This window comes from Saimiri boliviensis, chromosome 3, assembly GCF_048565385.1.
Source record: "Saimiri boliviensis isolate mSaiBol1 chromosome 3, mSaiBol1.pri, whole genome shotgun sequence".
Classification (NCBI taxonomy): Eukaryota; Metazoa; Chordata; class Mammalia; order Primates; family Cebidae; genus Saimiri; species Saimiri boliviensis.
Genome location: NC_133451.1, coordinates 102,074,922 through 102,095,899, shown reverse-complemented (window position 1 = coordinate 102,095,899; position 20,978 = coordinate 102,074,922). Strand labels below are relative to the sequence as shown.

The following is a 20,978-nucleotide window of genomic DNA, read 5'->3' as shown; positions in this document are numbered from 1 at the left end:
TCTTAATAATGGCATTTAAAGACTGTCTGATTTCTGTCTGCCCCAGTGTGATGGTTTGCAGCTGCAGGGCACTGAGGAAGGAGCAGGGCTCACTGCGGGCAGCAGGGGAGACCAGAGGACAGGAGGTGCATCCTTAGAGGAAGCTCTGGAGGACAGGGAGAGAACCCTGGCTTTTCTTCGCAAATTGACATTTGATCCAATTGGCCTGTTCCCAGCCCTCATATTATTTCCACTGGAGTCCTGCAGAGTAATAATAGCTCTCATAAATGTCATGCCTAGTACCTGCCAATCATTACACACATGGTATTTCTAGTCTTGCAAAATAGGAGATACTACCTCCATTTTACAGTTGAGGAAATTCACTTTTCATGAGGGTCACGTGCCCTGGGCCATATAACAGTAAATGCTAAAACTGGGTCTAGAAGCCAGGTTTGTCTGATTCTTAAAGCCAGCAGACCACACCACCCTCATCTGTACTGTGGGCTGTATCTGTTTTGCTCTTTTCCTTCACTTACTCATCTTCAAACAGGAGTCTTTAGTTTGTTGCTAAGTTAATGTTTATTTTGCATTTTACAGGTCTCTTTAACATTGCATACATCTCAAGAGGAACTGGTGGAGAAAAAGTGCTTAGCAAAAAAATATACTCACCTCTCCTGCAATAAAGTCTTCTGCCAGCCATGGCAGAAATGCATTGAGGGCACCTGTATTTGTAAACTACCATATCAGTGCCCAAAGAATGGCACTGCGGTGTGTGCAACTAACAGGAGAAACTTCCCAACATACTGTCAACTAAAGAGTTTGGAATGTCTTCGTCCAGGGACAAAGTTTTTAAATAATGGAACATGCACAGCTGAAGGTAGCAAAAGCCTAGTTTTCAAGTCATTCTGTGATATAAGAGGCCATTTGTATGCCATGCTTTCTATCAGAAAATAATTCTCTTGTGTATATTATGACAACTCAAAATTCTTTTCTTGGCTCTCAATAATAATTGGGGTAATCACCAAAGAAATCAGGGGTCACCAGAATCCAACCAGTCTTTGAGTGCCGAGCATGGGATGCTGAGTCCAGACCATCCCTTCAGTGCCTATGCCACTCTCTGCTGCCCAGCCCTTTAGAATTGTCCCCACCCTCACTTCTACTTGGTTAATGAGATTATTCCCAGGCCCATCAAGCTGGTTCAGAACCCAGTGAAAGTCTTCAAGTAAGGTTGATACTCACATATAGGCTAGTCAAGCCTTGGCCCCCCTGTGGCCCCAGTGATTTCTTTCAACATCCATCCCCCCACCTCCCAACTCTTTCCCTGAGCCCTGACCCTATTGTCCCTAAATATCCAAGGGGCACTTGAGCCACTGCTGACCTGGGACATACTCCAACCTAGCAAACCCAGATGTCAGAGCAGAGAGCATGTCTACAGCCCCTCCAGTTGCTTCATGTACTGAGGAGGCTGGGGCCCTCAGATTCAGATTAGTGGGCAGCTATGATTAGGGATTTCACTGTCAGTCCAATTGAGTTTCAAGTCCTTCCAAACCCCGCCTTGGTTATTGACAAGTTGTGAGACCTCACTGGACTCCAGTTCCCTCTTCTGAAAAATGTGAATAATAGAATTTTCTAAGTTGAACAGTTCTTGTGAAACTTAAATAAAACATGTATGCAAGGCTCTTCACACAGTGCTCGGCATGCAGAAAGTACTTGTTACATTTTATGTATGACAGCAAAGCTTGGGCAAATTATCTTCTGATACCAAGTTGTTATGGACACTTCACGGCCATAGAAACCCTTAAAACATCCTTTTTAAAGGCACCATGACATATACCAGCTCACAGCAGCCTGTATGTTTGTGAGATGCTGAGTCAAGATGTTGAGATACTGTGGAAAAGGAGGGAGACAGCTCCCTGTTTGAGCTCATCTGTAATCCCTGTGGGAAAGGAGAAAGGCAATGGTGGAGGTTATTTCATCAGTGTCAGACTTTTCTTCTCTTGAGGCATTAAATGCCTTAAATATATGAGAATACATAAGCTCTTTCTACATTTTTACATTTTCACTGTTGGGCTTGCTTTTGAGAGCATGAACTTTGGAGTGAGATCAATTGAATGGGTTCCAAATCCTGGCTTCACCACTTGGGCCGTGAACTTAAGTTTCCCTCGATTTAGGATCTTCATGTGTAAAAATGAGAATAAACATAGGCTTAATCCTCATAGTGCTGATGTGAGGATTTAATGATCCTCTATAGAACCAAATAGCACAGCTACTGACTCATAGTAAGCACTCTTAACATAATTGCTTACTATTACGGTTAAAATCGTCATGATGTTCAAAGTTCACATGAAATTAAGTACATTATTATTTTTAAAGACTTTTAATTAAGAGAGAAAAAGTGAATGGCTACCTATTGTTCGTTATTTTTTTAATTTTAGGAAAGTTTAGTGTTTCCTTGAAGTATGGAAGTACAGATTCAGAGGGAATAGTTGAAGTAAAACTTGTGGACCAAGATAAGACAATGTTCATATGCAAAAGCAGTTGGACCATGAGGGAAGCCAACGTGGCCTGCCTTGACCTTGGATTTCAACAGTGAGTGCTTGTATCAGTGGATTTTCTCGTGGTTGATTTCATTGTTCTGTTTGCTTTTTGATTACCTAATCTTTATGTGTATTAATTTCCACATATATAACCTAAGAAAATGAACGACGTGCATCATAGCATTGTTATGAGGAAGAAGTGCATTCGTGTTTACCCAGCCCTTGGAACCCTGATGACCACAGAGCATGGATAATAAAGCTATTGAAGTATCTGGATGTGAATCCTTCAGTGATTCTGAGAGTCACAAACACATTCATTTCTGTTTGTCTCTACTCATCTATAATTATGTACACTTTTTCACACCCAGTGTACTATATATACTGGGTGTGAGTATAGTTTATAGTAACTATATAAACTATACTTGTGTTTATGTAGTGATTATAAAATATATAGTTATAGTATGAACTATATAGCTAGTATAAGTTTATGGTATAGTTTATACTTCACGTAGTATAAACGACATAGTTTATATATAACTGGTATAGTTTACAGTTTATATAGTTATATTTATAGTATAGTTTATATATGCCTTTTCTCTTTTTTCCTTGATCAACCTTCTAGAGGTTTGTCTATTTAACTGGTCTTTTTGATTTTTATATTTTAAAATGGTCTTTTGTTTCTTTATTTTCTACTTCAATAATCTTTGCTGTAATTTTTTATTTTCCCTTCTTATCCCTATTGTATTTTTTCTGATTTCTTGAGTTGAATACTTGGCTTGACCATTTTCAATTTTACTTACTTTCCTAACATAAATATTTAAGGTTCAACATTTCCCTCTAGGTAATGTTTGATTTGCATGCCATCAGCCTTCATAAGTGGTATTTTATTTATTGTTTGCTTCAAAATATCTTCTTACTTTCAATATAATTTCTTCTTTGCTCCATGTATAATTTAGAAGTTTTCTTATAATATTTGTTTTAATTAATATATTAGTTTGCTTTTGGTTAACTTTGTGTTATTGATTTTCTGTTGCATTGCGGTCAGAGAATATCTCTGTATAATAACAATTTTTTTTTTTTTTTTTTTTTTTTTGAGATGGAGTTTCGCTCTTGTTACCCAGGCTGGAGTGCAATGGCACGATCTCGGCTCACCGCAACCTCCGCCTCCTGGGTTCAGACAATTCTCCTGCCTCAGCCTCCTGAGTAGCTGGGATTACAGGCACGCGCCACCATGCCCAGCTAATTTTTTGTATTTTTAGTAGAAACGGGGTTTCACCATGTTGACCAGGATGGTCTCGATCTCTTGACCTCGTGATCCACCCACCTCGGCCTCCCAAAGTGCTGGGATTACAGGCTTGAGCCACCGCGCCTGGCCAACAATTTTTTAAAATATTTGTTGAGACTTGCTTTGTAGCAGAGTATTTTTCAAATGCTCCAAGTGCAGGGTTCTAAATAATAAGAATGTTATTTGTTATTAATAGAATTAGCAAAGTTGATAGCTGCTTTGTTTAGCTCTTTTTCTATTTCTTTACTTTGAATCTTTCTAAATCTTTAGATTTTAAGCATGTTCCTTATAAAAGGCACATATGTAAATTTGTTTTAATTCAGGATTATAATCACTGTTAACTGAAGAGTTTAGTCCATTTACATTATTGTAATTACTTATATTGTTGAATTTATTTTTCCTCTTGTTTTTAGGCTTATTATTTAGCCTACTTTTTGAGTGCTTTTGTCTTTTTTTCTTTTCTAATTTCTACTAAAGATTTTTTAAAAATCTTTCCTCTTTTCCACTTGTAGTTGGTTTGAAAATTATGCATTGTATTCTTTTTTTTTTCCTTTTTTAAGTTATACTTTAAGTTCTGGGGTACATGTGCAGAATGTGCAGACTTGTTACATAGGTATACACGTGCCATGGTGGTTTGCTGCATCCATCACCCTGTCACCTACATTAGATATTTCTACTAATGTTAGCCCTCTCCAATCCCCTCACCCATTGCTATCCCTCCCCTAACCCCCACATCTCCCGACAGGCCCCCGTATGTGATGTTCCCCTCCCTGTGTCCATGTGTTCTCATTGCACAATACCCACTTATGAGTGAGAACATGCAGTGTTTAGTTTTCTGTTCCTGTGTCAGTTTGCTGAGAATAATGGTTTCCAGCTTCATCCATGTCCCTGCAAAGGACATGAACTCATCCTTTTTTATGGTTGCATAGTATTCCATGTATATATGTGCCACATTTTCTTTATCCAGTCTATCTTTGATGGGCATTTGGGTTGGTTCCAAGTCTACAGGACCACAATAAACATATGTGTACTTGTGTTTTGTTTTGTTTTGTTTTGTTTTGTTTTGTTTTTGAGACAAAGCAAGACTCTGTCTCCACACACCAGGCTGGAGTGCAGTAGCATGATCTCAGCTTACGGCAACCTCTGCCTCCTGGGTTCAAGCAATTATCCTGCCTCAGCCTCCCAAGTAGCTGGGACTACAGGTGTGCACCACCACACTCAGCTAATTTTTGTATTTTAGTAGAAATGGGTTTTCACCATGTTGGCCAGGATGGTCTCGATCTCTTGACCTTGTGATCTGCCCACTGTGGTGTCCCAAAGTGTTTGGGATTACAGGTGTGAGCCACCACACCCAGCCACATGTGTCTTTGTAGTAGAATGATTTATAATCCTTTGGGTTTATACCCAGTAATGTGATTGCTGGGTCAAATGGTATTTCTGGTTCTGGATCCTAGAGGAATTGCCACACTGTCTTCCACAATGATTGAACGAATTTACACCCCTCCAACCTCCATATCCTCTCCAGCATCTGTTGTCTCCTGACTTTTTAATGATTGCCATTCTAACTGGCATGAGATGGTATCTCAATGTGGTTTTGATTTGCATTTCTCTAATGACCAGTCGTGATGAGATTTTTTTTCCATATGTTTGTTGGCTGCATAAATGTCTTCTTTTGAGAAGTGTCTGTTCATATCCTTTGCCCACTTTTTCATGGGATTGTTTCTTTCTTGTAAATTTGTTTAAGTTCTTTGTAGATTCTGGTTATTAGCCCTTTGTCAAATGGATAGATTACAACAATTTTTTCCTGTTCTGTTGGTTGCCAGTTCACTCTAATGGTAATATGTTTTGCTGTGCATAAGCTCTTTAGTTTAATTAGATCCCATTTGTCTATTTTGGCTTTTGTTGCCATTGTTTTCGGTGTTTTAGTCATGAAGTCCTTGCCTATGCCTATGCCTATGCCTATGCCCTGAATGGTATTGCCTAGATTTTCTTCTAGAGTTTTTATGGTTTTAAGTTGGGTGTTTAAATCTTAATCCATCTGAAGTTAATTTTTGTATAAGGTGTAAGGAAGGGATCCAGTTTCAGTTTTCTGCATATGGCTAGCCAGTTTTCCCAACACCATTTATTAAATAGGGAAACTTTTTCCCATTGCTTGTTTTTGTCAGGTTTGTCAAAGATCAGATGGTTGTAAATGTGTCGTGTTACTTCCAAGGCCTCTGTTCTGTTCCATTGGTCTATATCTCTGTTTTGGTGTTAGCACCATGCTGCTTTGGTTACTGTAGCTTTGTAGTATTGTTTGAAGTCAGGTGGTTTGATGCCTCCAGCTTTATTTTTTTGTTGTTGTCGTTTTGTTTTCAGTTTTGTTTTTTGTTTAGGATTGTCTTGGCTATATAGGCTCTCTTTCAGTTCCATATGAAGTTTAAGGTGGTTTTCTCCAATTCTGTGAAGAAAGTCAATGGTAGCTTGATGGGGATAGCATTGAATCTATAAATTACTTTGAGCAGTATGGCCATTTTCACAATATTGATTCTTCCTAACCATGAGCATGGAATGTTTTTCCATTTGTTTGTATCCTCTCTTATTTCTTTGAGCAGTGGTTTGTAGTTCTCCTTGAAGAGGTCCTTCACATTCCTTGTTAGTTGTATTCCTAGGTATTTTATTCACTTTGTACAAATTGTGAATGGGAGTTCACTCATTATTTGGCTCTCTGTTTGTCTGTTATTGGTGTATAAGAATGTTTGTGATTTTTGCACATTGATTTTGTTCCTGAGACTTTGCTGAAGTTGCTTTTCAGCTTAAGGAGATTTTGGGCTGAGATGATGGGGTCTTCTAAATATACAATCATATTGTCTAATAGAGACAATTTGACTTCCTCTTTTCCTAATTGAATACCCCTTTTTTTTTTTTTTTTTTTTTTTGAGACGGAGTTTTTTTTTTTTTTTTGAGATGGAGTTTCGCTCTTGTTACCCAGGCTGGAGTGCAATGGCGCGATCTCGGCTCACCGCAACCTCCGCCTCCTGGGTTCAGGCAATTCTCCTGCCTCAGCCTCCTGAGTAGCTGGGATTACAGGCACGCGCCACCATGCCCAGCTAATTTTTTGTGTTTTTAGTAGAGACGGGGTTTCACCATGTTGACCAGGATGGTCTCGATCTCTTGACCTCGTGATCCACCCGCCTCGGCCTCCCAAAGTGCTGGGATTACAGGCTTGAGCCACCGTGCCCGGCTGAGACGGAGTTTTTGCTCTCGTTACCCAGGCTGGAGTGCAATGGCGCAATCTCGGCTCACCGCAACCTCCGCCTCCTGGGTTCAGGCAATTCTCCTGCCTCAGCTTCCTGAGTAGCTCGGATTACAGGCACGCGCCACCATGCCCAGCTAATTTTTTGTATTTTTAGTAGAGACGGGGTTTCACCATGTTGACCAGGATGGTCTCGATCTGTCGACCTCGTGATCCACCCGCCTCGGCCTCCCAAAGTGCTGGGATTACAGGCTTGAGCCACTGCACCCGGCTGAATACCCTTTATTTCTTTTTCTTGCCTGATGACTTCGGCCAGAATTTCCAATACTAAGTTGAATATGAGTGGTGAGAGGGGGCATCCTTGTCTTATGCTAGTTTTCAGAGGAAATGCTTCCAGTTTTTGCCCATTCAGTATGATATTAGCTGTGGGTTTGTCATACATAGCTTTTATTATTTTGAGATACATCCCATCAATACCTAGTTTATTGAGAGTTTTTAGCATGAAGGGCTGTTGAATTTTGTTGATGGTCTTCTCTGCATCTGTTGAGATAATCATGTGGTTTTTGTCTTTGGTTCTGTTTTTGATGGATTACATTTATAGATTTGCGCATGTTGAACCAGCCTTGCATCCCCAGGATGAAGCCAATTTGATTGTGATGAATAAGCTTTTTGATGTGCTGTTGGATTCAGTTTGCCAGTTTTTTATCAAAGATTTTAACATCAATGTTCATCATGGATATTGGCCTGAAATTTTCTTCTTTAGTTGTGTCTCTGCAAGGTATCAGGATGATGTTGGTCTCATGAAAAGAGTTAGGTAGGATTCCCTCTTTTTGTATTGTTTGGAATAGTTTCAGAAAGAATGGTACCTGTTCCTCTTTGTACCTCTGGTGGAATTCAGCTGTCAACCCATCTGGTCCTGGACGTTTTTTGGTTGGTAGGTTATTAATTGCTTCCTCAACTTCAGCCCTTGTTATTGGTCTATTCAGGGATTCAACTTCTTCTTGGTTTAGTCTTGGGAAGATATAAGTGTCCAGGAATTTATCCATTTCTTCTTGATTTTCTGGTTTATGTGCATAGAGATGTTTGTAGTAATCTCTGATGGTAGTTTGTATTTCTGTGGGATTGGTGGTGATATCCCTTTACCTTTTTTTTTTTTTTTTTTGCATCTATTCAATTCTTCTCTCTCTCTTCTTTTTTATTAGTCTGACTAGTGGGCTATCTATTTTGTTGATCTTTTCAAAAAACCAGCTCCTAGATTTATTGATTTTTTGAAGGGCTTCTTTGTGTCTCTGTCTCCTTCAGTTCTGCTCTGATCTTAGTTATTTCCTGTCTTCTGCTAGATTTTGAGTTTGTTTGGTCCTGCTCCTCTAGTTCTTTTAATCATGACATTAGGGTGTCGATTTTAGATCTTTCCTTGCTTCTCATGTGGGCATGTAGTGCTACAAATTTCCTTCTAGACACTGCTTTAAATGTGTCTCGGAGATTCTGGTACATGGTATCTTCATTCTCATTGGTTTCAAAGAACATCCTTATTTCTGTCTTTATTTCATTATTTATCCAGTAGTCATTCAGGAGCAGGTTGTTCAGTTTCCATGTAGTTGTGCGTTTTTGAGTGATTTTCTTAATCCTGAGTTCAAATTTGATTGCACTGTGATCTGAGTGAATGTTTGTTATGATTTCCATTCTTTTGCATTTGCTGAGGAGTGATTTACTTCCAATTATGTGGTCAGTTTTAGAGTAAGTGTGATGTGGTGCTGAGAAGAATGTATATTCTGTGGATTTGGGGTGGAGAGTTATGTAGATGTCTATTAGGTCTGCTTGGTCCAGATCTGAGTTCAAATCCTGGATTTCCTTGTTAATTTTCTGTCTCGCTGTTTTGTCTAATATGAACAGTGGAGTGTTAAAGTCTCCCACTATTACTGTGTGGGAGTCTAAGTCTCTTTGTAGGTCTTAAGAACTTGCTTTATATATCTGAGTGCTCCTGTATTGGGTGTATATATATTTAGGATCGTTAGCTCTTCCTGTTGCATTGATCCCTTTGCTATTATGTAATGCCCTTCTTTGTCTCTTTTGTTCTTTGTTGGCTTAAAGTCTGTTTTATCAGAGACTAGGAATGCAACCCCTGCTTTTTTTTTTTTTTTTTTCTCTCTCCATTTGCTTGGTAAATCTTCCTCCATCCCTTTGTTTTGAGCCTATGTGTGTCTTTGCACATGAGATGGGTCTCCTGAATACAGCACACCAATGGTTCTTGACTCTTTATCCAATTTGCCAATCTGTGTTTTTTAATTGAGGCATTTAGCCCATTTACATTTAAGGTTAATATTGCTATGTGTGAATTTGATCCTGCCATTTTGATGCTATCTGGTTATTTTGCCCATTAGTTCATGCAGTTTCTTCATAGTGTCAATGGTTTTTACAATTTGGTATGCTTTTGCAGTGGCTGGTAGTGGTTTTTCCTTTCCATGTTTAGTGCTTCCTTCAGGAGCTCTTGTAAGGCTGTCCTGGTGGTGATGAAATCTCTCAGCAGTTGCTTGTCTGTAAAGGATTTTATTTCTCCTTCACTTATGAAGCTTAGTTTGGCAGGGTATGAAATTCTGGGTTGAAAATTCTTTTCTTTAAGGATGTTAAATATAGGTCCCCACTCTCTTCTGGCTTGTAGGGTTCTGCCAAGAGATCCACTATGAGTCTGATGGGCTTCCCTTTGTGAGCAACCTGATCTTTCTCTCTGGCTGCCTTTAGCATTTTTTCCTTCAGTTCAACCCCTGTGAATCTGATGATTATGTGCCTTGGGGTTGCTCTTCTTGAGGAATATCTTTGTGGTGTTCTCTGTATTTCCTGAATTTGAATGTTGGCCTGCCTTGTTAGGTTGGGGAATTTCTCCTGGATGATATCCTGAAGAGTGTTTTCCAGCTTGGATTCATTCTTCCCATCACATTCAGGTACACTGATCAGACGTAGATTTGGTCTTTTCACATAATCCCATATTTCTTGGAAGGTTTGTTCATTTCTTTTCACTCTTATTTCTCTAATCTTGCCTTATCTTTTTATTTCATTGAGTTGATCTTCAATCTCTGATATCTTTATTCTGCTTGATTGAGGCAGCTATTGAAACTTGTGTATGCGCCACGAAGTTCTCATGCTGTGTTTTTCAGCTCCATCAAGTTGTTTATGTTCTTCTCCACACTGGTTATTCTGGTTAGCATTTCATCTAGCCTATTTTCAAGGTTCTTAGTTTCCTTGCATTGGATTAGAACATGTTCCTTTAGCTCCATGAAGTTTGTCATTACCCATCTTCTGAAGCCTGCTTCTATTTGTCAAACTCATTCTCTGTCCAGTTTTCTTCCCTTGCTGGTGAGAACTTGTGATCCCTTTGAGGAGAAGAGGCATTCTGGTTTTTGGCAATTTCAGCCTTTTTGTGCTAGTTTCTTCCCGTCTTCGTGGATTTATCTGCCTTTGGTCTTTGAAGTTGGTGACTTTTGGATAGGGTCTATGAGTGGACACCCTTTCTGTTGATGCTGAAGGTATTTCTTTCTGTTTTTTAGTTTTCCTTCTAACAGTCAGGCCCCTGTGCTGCAGGTCTGCTGGAGGTCCATTCCAGACCCTGCTTGCCTGGAAATCACACATGGGGGCTACAAACCAGCTAAGGTTGCTGCCTGTTCCTTCCTGTGGTAGCTTTGTCCCAGATGGGTACTTGCCAGATGTCAGCCAGAGCTCTCCCATATGTGCTGTCTATTATTCATGATAAATGGGAGCCAGGGAGCCACTTGAGCAGGCAGAGCTCAGAGCTCAGGTGCTATGCTCTGAGCTCAGTTGGTCCCTTCCGAGCTGCTGCGCAGGGACGTTTAAGTGTGCTGAAGCAGGACCCACAGTGCCCCTTTTCCCGGGTGCTCTGTCCCAGGAAGGTGGGGGCATTTTTTATAAGTCCCTGACAGGCTGCTGCCTTTTTTCAGAGATGCCCTGCCCAGCAAGAAAGGAGTCTAGTCGGTCTGCCTGTAGAGGCTTTGCTGAGCTGCCTTGGGCTCTGCCTGGTTGTTGTGTAAACTTCCCGGTGTCTTTGTTTACACAGGCAAGTTTAGAACCACCTACCCCAGCCTCAGTAATGGTGGATGCCCCTCCCCACACTGATCTCTAACGTCCCAGGTCAAGCTCAGACTGCTGTGCTGGCTGCGAGAATTTCAAGCCAGTGGATCTTAGCTTGGTGGTTTTCGCTGGGGGTGGGACCCACCAGGCCTGATCAGTTGGCTCCCTGGCTTCAGTCCCCTTTTTTTCAGGGGAATGAATGTTTCTGTCTCTGCTGCAGCTACCATGGCTGCCCAGCTTTGTGCTGGAAACCCGGGGTGCTGATGTTGTAGGCACCAGAGGGAATCTCCTGGTCTGCGGCTTGTGAAGACCAAGGGAAAAGCAGTGTCTAATCCAGAGTGCCAGAGTGTCCAGAAAAGTCCCTAATGGCTTCCCTTGGCTAGGAGAGGGAGTTCTCTGGCTCCTGTGCTTCCAAGTGAGGCAATGCTCCATCCTGCTTTGGTTTGCCCTACTTGGGCTACTCCCACTGTCTACCCAGTCCCAATGAGATGAACCTGGTACCTCGTTTGGAAATGTGAAGATCACGCAATTTCTGGATTGCTCTCACTGGGAGCTGCAGACTGGCGCTGTGCTGCTCTATTTGGCCGTCTTGGCGAGAGTCCGTATTTCTATTTCTTTAGTTACCTTTGAATTTATACCATAAATCCTTGATTTAGGAAGTCTTCAGCTTCTTCAGTAATAATAGAAGAAATGTAATTAGCCCATGAAGTTTCCAATATTGAGTTTCACTTATTTTTCTATATCCCAGAAGTTAATCACTATGATGGTATAATAAGCCATTATTTTACTGTTAAGTCATTGCTTACTCAGATTTACTTAATGTTTACCAACTCCTTGGTTTGCTCCTTCTTGTATTTTACCCCTTCTTTCTAGGTTCAGTTTTCTTCTTCTTAAAGCACATCTGCTAGTAGTTCATTAGTGAGAGTCTCTTATATTGTTAAATTGAGCCATAGACTATTTCTGAGTTTCATCAGTTTGTTACCTACAACTTATGGTTCAGCCTACTGGCAGATTTTCTTAGTATTTGATTTCTCAGCATTTTGCTCTTGTATTTTACATAAGCTAATGAACAGACATCTCTAATTTTAACCAGTATAGATTTCCCTTACTTCCTTAAGAACTCATTGAGGAAAAAGATGACATTTTATATAGTATTTTTAGATATTTTTAGGATGGTAGGTTTTTTAGATTATTAACCTATAAGATTGCCTCAGATGGTTCTTGTTGGTTCTCATGACACAGATTCATGATTTGAAATAATTAAAATACCCTCCTAGGCCGGGCGTGGTGGCTCAAGCCTGTAATCCCAGCACTTTGGGAGGCCGAGGTGGGTGGATCACGAGGTCGAGAGATCGAGACCATCCTGGTCAACGTGGTGAAACCCCGTCTCTACTAAAAATACAAAAAATTAACTGGGCATGGTGGCGCATGCCTGTAGTCCCAGCTACTCAGGAGGCTGAGGCAGGAGAATTGCCTGAACCCAGGAGGCGGAGGTTGCGGTGAGCCAAGATCGCGCCATTGCACTCCAGCCTGGGTAACAAGAGCGACACTCTGTCTCAAAAATAAATAAATAAATAAAAATAAAACAAAAAAAAATACCCTCCTTGTTCTCTTTTTGCCTTTTATCCTAGTTAGTCTATCTAATATTTATATTGTTATTACTGTTCTATTTTTGTTTCCATTTACCTGGTGGACCTTCACTCAATTTTTAATTTTTAACCTATTTTCCCCATTTACTTCTAGAGAGAAGCAAGGAGCAATTGAAAGTCCTGGAAGAGGCTGGGCACGATGGCTCAAGCCTGTAATCCCAAGCACTTTGGGAGGCTGAGGTGGGCAGATCATGAGGTCAAGAGATGGAGACCATCCTGGCCAACATGGTGAAACTCGTCTCCACTAAAAATACAAAAATTAGCTGGGCTTGGTGGTGCGTTCCTGCAGTCCCAGCTACTTGGGAGGCTGAAGCAGAAGACTCGCTTGAACCTGGGAAGCAGAGGTTGCAGTGAGCTGGAATCGTACCAGTGCACTCCAGCCTGGTGACAGACCAAGAATCCATCTCAGAAAAAAAAAAAAAAAAAGAAAGAAAGAAAAAGAAAAAAAGAAAGAAAGTCCTAGAAGACTAGTTCACTGTAAATCATCATCTTTAGGATGATAGGTCACTGAGGCAGCCTCTTCTCACAAATTCTGAACAAATTGAGAAGTCTAAACAGTGGCATACAGATACCAAAATATCACCTGAATACTGTCAAGGCTGAAGTGAAAATGTAGCTTACTATAAAGCAAAATTGACCTACAGGAATTAAACTAACCTAACCTCCCAAGTCTTAGGCAATAATGGAATCAACCAGCCAAAGTTTACAGCATGGGACAGGCAAAGGAAAAGATGGAAAAGTTTTTTTTTTTTGAGACGGAGTCTCACTCTGTCACCAGCCTTGAGTGCAGTGGCGCGATTTCAGCTCACCGCAATCTCTGCCTCCCAGGTTGAAGCAATTCTCCTGCCTCAGCCTCCCAAGTAGCTGGGACTATGGGCATGTGCTGCCACAGCCAGCTAATTTTTGTAGTTTTTAGTAGAGATGGGGTTTCACCATGTTGGCCAGGATGGTCTCAATCTCTTGACCTTGTGATCTGCCTGCCTCAGCCTCCCAAAGTGCTAGGATTACAGGTGTGAGCCACCATGCCCAGCCTTTTTTTTTTTTTTTTTAATAGACAAAGTCTTGCTGTGTTGCCAGGCCGGAATGCAGTGGTGTGATCTTAGCTCACTGCAACTTCCTCCTCCTCGGTTCAAGTAATTCTCCTGCCTCAGCCTCCCAAGCAGCTAGGGCTACAGGTATGGTCCACCACACCCAGCTAATTTTTGTATTTTTGGTAGAAATGGGAGTTTCACCAGGTTGGTCATGGTGGTCTCAAACTCTTGACCTCAGGTAGTCCACCCACCTCAGCCTTCCAAAGTGCTGAGATTACAGGTGTGAGCCACTACCCCTGGCCAAATTTTAGTTAACCTTTACAAAATCCAGGCAAGTACTTATATTCCCTCTTATAGATGAAGGCACTAATGCTACAGAGGGCAAGTATCTTCCCAATCTGTAACTCCTATATAGAGATTGAGAGGACATTGCTCTAGTTTCTTCCCTGCTACAGTAGGGTTATAAATGCAAAGTACTAATTATTCTATCATAATGTTTCCTTTATTCTATTTGCAGAGGTGCTGATACTCAAAGAAGGTTTCAGTCGTCTAATCTCTCTATAAATGCCACTGAATGTCTACATGTGCATTGCCGGGGATTAGAGACCAGTTTGAGTGAATGCACTTTTACTAAGAGACGAACTGTGGGTTACCAGGATTTAGCTGATGTGGTGTGTTACACACAGAAAGCAGGTTGGTGGAATATTTGCCTATTATTTTCCCTTCCTTTAAGGTTGTTTATTTTACATCAAGCCTATAGTAAACAAATGATTGATGTCTAGTTGCCAGTCACAGAGGCAATAATATGGATTCTATCAAGTTTTGGGCTTTAGAGTCTAAATTGGTGCCTTTCCCTTATTGCCATTCAAACATTGCCTCTCTACAGGTTCATATATGGGAAGTAAAGTTGCCTTACTCCCCTTGCTTCATTTGAACATTTGGATTAAAGTTACTACAGCAAACACAAGTTAATCAAACATAAGAAGAAACCTCAGCATCTCCTTTAAGAGGGCCAGTGTATATAAATTTATTTAAAACTTTCAAGTGACCACATCGGTGCCTCAGTTTTCAGGCGGTCATTGCCACTTTTCTCCTCCTTCCTGACACTGGAATATTTTAGTCACATGTTTAGTTTTAAAGACCAAAGCTATACCCATCCCTTTTCAGTGCTAAAAAGAAGTACCATCAAAATGTAAACAAATGGCTCTACCCAAGCAAGTCTTGGGAGTAGGGGTAAGGATGACTGAGTATAGCAGCATGAAAGAAATGGGTGGAGGCTGGGCATGGTGGCTCATGCCTGTAATCCCAGCACTTTGGAGGCCAAGGTGGGCAGATCAACTGAGGTCAGGAGTTCAAGACCAGCCTGACCATCATGGTGAAATCCCGTCTCTACTAAAAATGCAAAAATTAGTCAGGCATGGTGGCCTGTGCCTGTAATCCTAGCTACTCAGGAGGCTAAGGCAGGAGAATCACTTGAACTCAGGAGGTGGAGGTTGCAGTGAGCCAAGATCATGCCACTGCACTCCAGCCTGGGCAACAGAGCGAGACTGCGTCTTAAAAAAAAAAAAAAAAAAAAAAGGAAGAAAGAAATGGGTGGGTGGAAAACAGCATTTGTCAATGTCAGCAGATATTCTTTATTTCTCCCCATTTCAGCAAATTTAGGCTTTCACAATAAATACTGACTTTCAGACATAATAAAAGGGCCTCCATAAGCCAACTTTGACATTTATTTTCTGTATGAGTCATATATACTATGTTGATAATACCAATACATTTTACATCTTTTTTTTGAAGTTTAACTTTCTCTTAATGACTCCATTATCCCAAAGATCTGATAAAGATGTTGTGCCATCACTCCATAAATAAATTTCATAAAGATAATTCCTTCTTTACAGATTCTCCAACTGATGACTCCTTTCAGTGTGTGAATGGGAAATACATTTCTCAGACGGAGGCCTGTAATGGTGTCAATGATTGTGGAGACCAAAGTGATGAACTGTGTTGTAAAGGTAGGCATAAATCTAGCCTCCAAATGCTCTTCATTTTTCTGAGTAAAAGAGGAAAAACAGCTTTTCCACTGAATTTCATACTGTAGCTCATTCAATTTTAAGGATTGAAAAATACCTCTGCTACTTATGTTTGCACAGCATGCCGAGGCAAGAGCTTCCATTGTAAATCGGGTGTTTGCATTCCAAGCCAGTACCGATGCAATGGTGAGGTGGACTGTATTACAGGGGAAGATGAAGTTGGCTGTGAAGGTAATTTTAAGTCTTGGGGTGATTTCATTCATTATTGAATCCAGGGATTCTGAAACTTTTCTTTAGGTAAAATATAATCTTAAGAGGACCATTAGTGGGTGTAGCATTGGCAGAACTACAGAATATTCATCTCCTCATATTTTCATCCACTAAATATCTACTTGTTATTTTAGAGCTTTTTATTAAAAGAAGTTCTCACTGTACATTCAAAAAATAGACCATTAGAACAAACCCCAAAGTACCCATTTTCCGCCAGCAAGTTACTGATAGTTTGGCCATCTTGTTATCTCTCTTCCGGTTTGTTTGTTTGTATGTTTGTTGCAGGATTTTATTTTATTTTATTTATTATTACTTTTTTTGAGATGAGTCTTGCTCTGTCACCCAGGCTGGAGTGCCGCGGCGTGATCTTGGCTCACCACAACCTCAACCTCCAGGGTTCAAGCGGTTTTCCTGCCTCAGCCTCCTGAGTAGCTGGGATTACAGGCACCTGCCACCATGCCTGGCTAAGTTTTGTATTTTAGTAGAGACAGGGTTTCACCATGTTGGCCAGGCTGGTCTCAAACTCTTGACCTTAGGTAATCTGCCCACCTCGGCCTCCCAAAGTGCTGGGATTACAGGCATGAGCCACCGCACCTAGCCTGTTGGAATATTTTAAAGTAAATTTTAGATATCAGATCACATTATTTATATGCATCTCCAATAATAAAAGCACTATATATATAAAACCATTCTCTCATTAGTGTATCTAAAATAGATATTTTTAGATATAATAATTCACTATAATAATAATTCACTAACATCATTTAGTAACAGCCATGTTTAAATTTTCTCAACTATCCCCAAAATGTCTTTTTTGAATGAATGCATTCAAATCAGGATCTAAAAGAATCTGAATGTTCTCTTTGGTTATTAAGTTTTTTAAGTCTTCTTTATTCATTAAGAGTTATCTTCCCTACCTCCCCACCCTAATTTTTTTTTTTGCCTATTGGATACTCCTGGAGTTAGAGAGATTTGATTATAAGCAAGGTTTTGAGCTTCGAGTCAGTGACAATTTTTTTTTTTTTTTAAAGAGCAAGGTTTGGGCCGGGCGCGGTGGCTCAAGCCTGTAATCCCAGCACTTTGGGAGGCCGAGGCGGGTGGATCACGAGGTCGAGAGATCGAGACCATCCTGGTCAACATGGTGAAACCCCGTCTCTACTAAAAATACAAAAAATTAGCTGGGCATGGTGGCGCGTGCCTGTAATCCCAGCTACTCAGGAGGCTGAGGCAGGAGAATTGCCTGAACCCAGGAGGCGGAGGTTGCGGTGAGCCGAGATCGTGCCATTGCACTCCAGCCTGGGTAACAAGAGCGAAACTCCGTCTCAAAAAAAAAAAAAAAAAAAAAAAAAGAGCAAGGTTTAATATTTTAGGCAAGAATTCTTTTTATTTTCTGTTTTTGAGACAGAGTCTTGCTCAATTGTCTAGGCTGGAGTGCAGTAGTGCATCGTCAGTTCACTGCAACCTCCACCTCCTGGGTTCAAGTGATTCTCCTGCCTCAGCCTCCTGAGTAGCTGGGATTACAGACGTGTGCCATCACACTTGGCTAATTTTTCTATTTTTAGTAGAGACAGGGTTTCGCCATGTCTTGAACACCTGGCCTCAAATGATCTGCCTGCCTCGATGCCCTAAAGTGCTGGCATTACAGGTGTGAGCCACTGTGCCTGGTCTTAGGCAAGAATTCTTGATGAGTATTGTATGTATTTCCTATTACACATAATGTCTTCTTGTCTGGCTGTCCTTCTAGTGCTGCTAAGATGATTACCAGATCAGGTTGGTGTGTCCATTTAAAAGTGCCCCCACAATCTTTTTCCTAACGGTTTTAGCAGCCTTTTAAATTGTTGCCTACATCCATTTTGTCTATAGGGGCTGTAAAATGGCAATTTCTAATTTTACCATGCCTTCTGGACTTATTTACTAGAAATCTAGAGACAGACAAAATAATGCTTAGTTCTTTCCTTTTACTTACCAAGTTTCAAAGCAATGATTTGGTGCTCTGGATAACCTCCAATGGTGAAAAATATTTCTTATGTACCTATTCTAGGCTACACAGACTGACTCTGCTTCCATTAATGCTTTCTGGAGGAAAAATCTCTTTAAGTTATTATATTCATTCATTTACTCAATGAATATTTATTCAGTTGCTATTATGTATGCCAGTGCCTGTTCTAGGTGCTGGGGTTTCATTAGTGAATAACACTTCAAAAATTCCTGCCCTGGCCAGGCACGGTGGCTGAGGCCTGTAATCCCAACAATTTGGGAGGCTGAGGCAGGCAGATCACATAAGGTCAGGAGTTCAAGACCAGCCTGGTCAACATAGCAAAACCCTATCTCTACCAAAAATACAAAAATTAACTGGGCATGGTGGTGCGTGCTTGTAATCCCAGCTACTTGAGAGGCTGAGGCTGGAGGATCACTTGAACCTGGGAAGCAGACGTTATAGTGAGCCAAGATTGCACCACTGCACTCCAGCCTGGGTGACAGAGCGAGACTCTGTCTCAAAAACCAATAAAATAAAATAAAACAAATTAGTTTTTTTAAAAAAATCCCTGCCCATTCACTAATCTTACATTCTAGTGGTGGAAGAAAGGCAATAAATAGGAGAAATAAGTAAAATAACAAGTACTAAGAAGAAAAATGAAGCAAGGACAAAGGTATAAAATGTGTAGGGTAAGTTTTGAAGTTTAGGTAAAGTGGCCTGGGAAGACCTCTCTCGCTGAGGCTACTTTTACATAATGATCTGGAGAAATGATGGAGCCAGCCATGCAGATATCTGCAAAACTGAGTTCCAGGCAGAAGCAATAGCCTGGAATTCTTGCTATTTGAGAAACAAGCAGTAAGGTGGTTAGTGTGACAGTCATTACCAGTGGTGGTAGTGAGACATTAAGAGACAAACAGCAGGAGAGGCTAGAGGGATAGGGACTGGAAGTGTCAGGGCAGGTCAAGTAAGGCTTGCTAACAACTGAAGTGCAGAGCCACTCCATGGCTTTGAGCAGAGGAGTGACATGATCTGACTCACTTTAAATCGAGACTGCAGCTGGGCACGGTGGCTCACGCCTGTAATCCCAACACTTTGGGAGGCCCAGGCAGGCTCATCACCTGATGTCTGGAATTTGAGACCAGTCTGGCCAACATGGTGAAACCCTGTCTCTACTAAAAATACAAAAAGTAACTAGGTGTGGCAGCATACAACTGTAATCCCAGTTACTTGGGAAGCTGAGGCAGAAGAATCACTTGAACCCAGGAGGTAGAGGTTGCAATTAGCAAAGATCATGTCACTGCACTCCAGCCTGGGCCACAGAGAGAGACTCTGAAAAAAAAAAAAAGAAAAGAAAAGAAAAAAACAGAGACAGAGACTGTGCTGGCTGTGGGATAGGCTGTACAAGGGCAAGGAGAGAAGCTGGGACACCAGTTAGGAAAGTACCACAGCCATTCAAGGTAGGCATGAGCCTGACTAGGGCAAGTTGGTCGTAATGGAAATGAGGAGAAGCGGTCAGATTCAGGATGTATTTTGAAGGCAGAACCAACAAGATTTGCCAATAGACTGGATAGGGTAGGAAAGCAAACGAGCAGTCAGGGATGGCTGCCAGGTTTTTGGCCTGAGAATGGAAAGGGAGTGGCTAGCCACGAGGATGGGGAAGGCTGTAGGAGAAGTGGGTGAGTTTATTAGACTTTAGTGAAATTTTAGTTTTCCATTGATATCAGTTCTTAAAGAATACACATTTTAGAATTTTAAATCATATTATTTCTGCTGAAGGCTTTATAAGCAGTTAAGCAAAAGCACTTTTATGGTCATTACATTTAGTTCAGTCCTTGAGAAGAAGGAAGAAAAATTTTTCAGCCAGGAGGACAAAAGCCACTGCATGACTTTTGCCAGTGAAGCTCTACAGTTTGAGTTATTCAGTAAAATAATACTTTGGTGGTTTTTTAATTCTTCCTCCTCTTATTCTTGGCCTTCTCCTTCCCTAAATTTAAAACTCTGAAGTTTAAGGTCAAGGAGCATAATTTATTAGTTTATGAGAAAAAAAATCTTACTGCAAGAGTAACTATAATGTAAATCTTGTTTTCACATCGATTTCTTGAATCTGTATCAAAAATACATTTAGTCATTCTTACTTCAGCTTACCCCTCTTTAGGATGAGCTCTGCCTTTCAGTAATGGTTCTATTTTTTCCCTCTCTAAAAAAGTACAAGTGAGAACAGAGATGCAAAATAAACATTATATATTCATTGACTTCTTTAAGTGGCCAGGTCAGAATCACTAAATCGAGGGAGGTTTGTATTAGATCTTCAAGGAATTTATCTTTTATAAGCTGTCCTTTATCTAATATAAGTTAAAAATAGTTATAAATTTTGTATAACAGTATAGTAAGTTTCTTGTTGAATATGTATTTAAATGCATCTATATACTAAGCTGCTTTTAAAATTCAAGTTAAAACTATTTCCTAGACATGGTGAAATTGACGTGTTTGAAAATTTTGTTACGCAGTATTAAAAATCAAAGTAAGATGACATACTGTGGTTTCTTTTTATCTTTTTTGTTGTTTGTTTGTTTGAGACACGCAGTCTTGCTCTGTTGCCCAGGCTGGAGTGCAGTGGCACCATCTCGGCTCACGGCAACCTCTGCCTTCTGGGTTCAAACCATTCCCTTGCCTCAGCCTCTGGAGTAGCTGGAATTACAGGCACTCACCACCATGCTTGGCTAATTTTTGTATTTTTAGTAGAGACATGGCTTCACCATGTTGGCCAGGCTGATCTCTAACTCCTGACCTCAAGTGATCGCCCGCCTCGGCCTCCCAAAGCGCTGGGATAAACAGGCGTGAGCCACTGCACTCAACCTCCTTTTATCTTTTTAAAATCTACAAAAACACGTTTAGCCAACTATCATT

The 20,978-nt window shown here is 40.7% G+C and overlaps 1 protein-coding gene across 6 annotated transcripts in view; it reads left to right on the top strand.

Moving 5' to 3' along the window:
- CFI (complement factor I) overlaps window positions 1-20,978 on the top strand; it is a 72,072-nt gene that overhangs the window by 32,012 nt on the left and 19,082 nt on the right. For all 6 annotated transcript variants that reach the window (XM_010340077.2, XM_074396564.1, XM_074396563.1 and 3 more), the window contains 5 exons: window positions 577-856; window positions 2,415-2,568; window positions 14,314-14,489; window positions 15,692-15,805; window positions 15,944-16,054. In XM_010340077.2, the coding sequence (XP_010338379.1) occupies window positions 577-856; window positions 2,415-2,568; window positions 14,314-14,489; window positions 15,692-15,805; window positions 15,944-16,054 (835 nt within the window). The remainder of the gene's footprint in view (window positions 1-576; window positions 857-2,414; window positions 2,569-14,313; window positions 14,490-15,691; window positions 15,806-15,943; window positions 16,055-20,978) is intronic.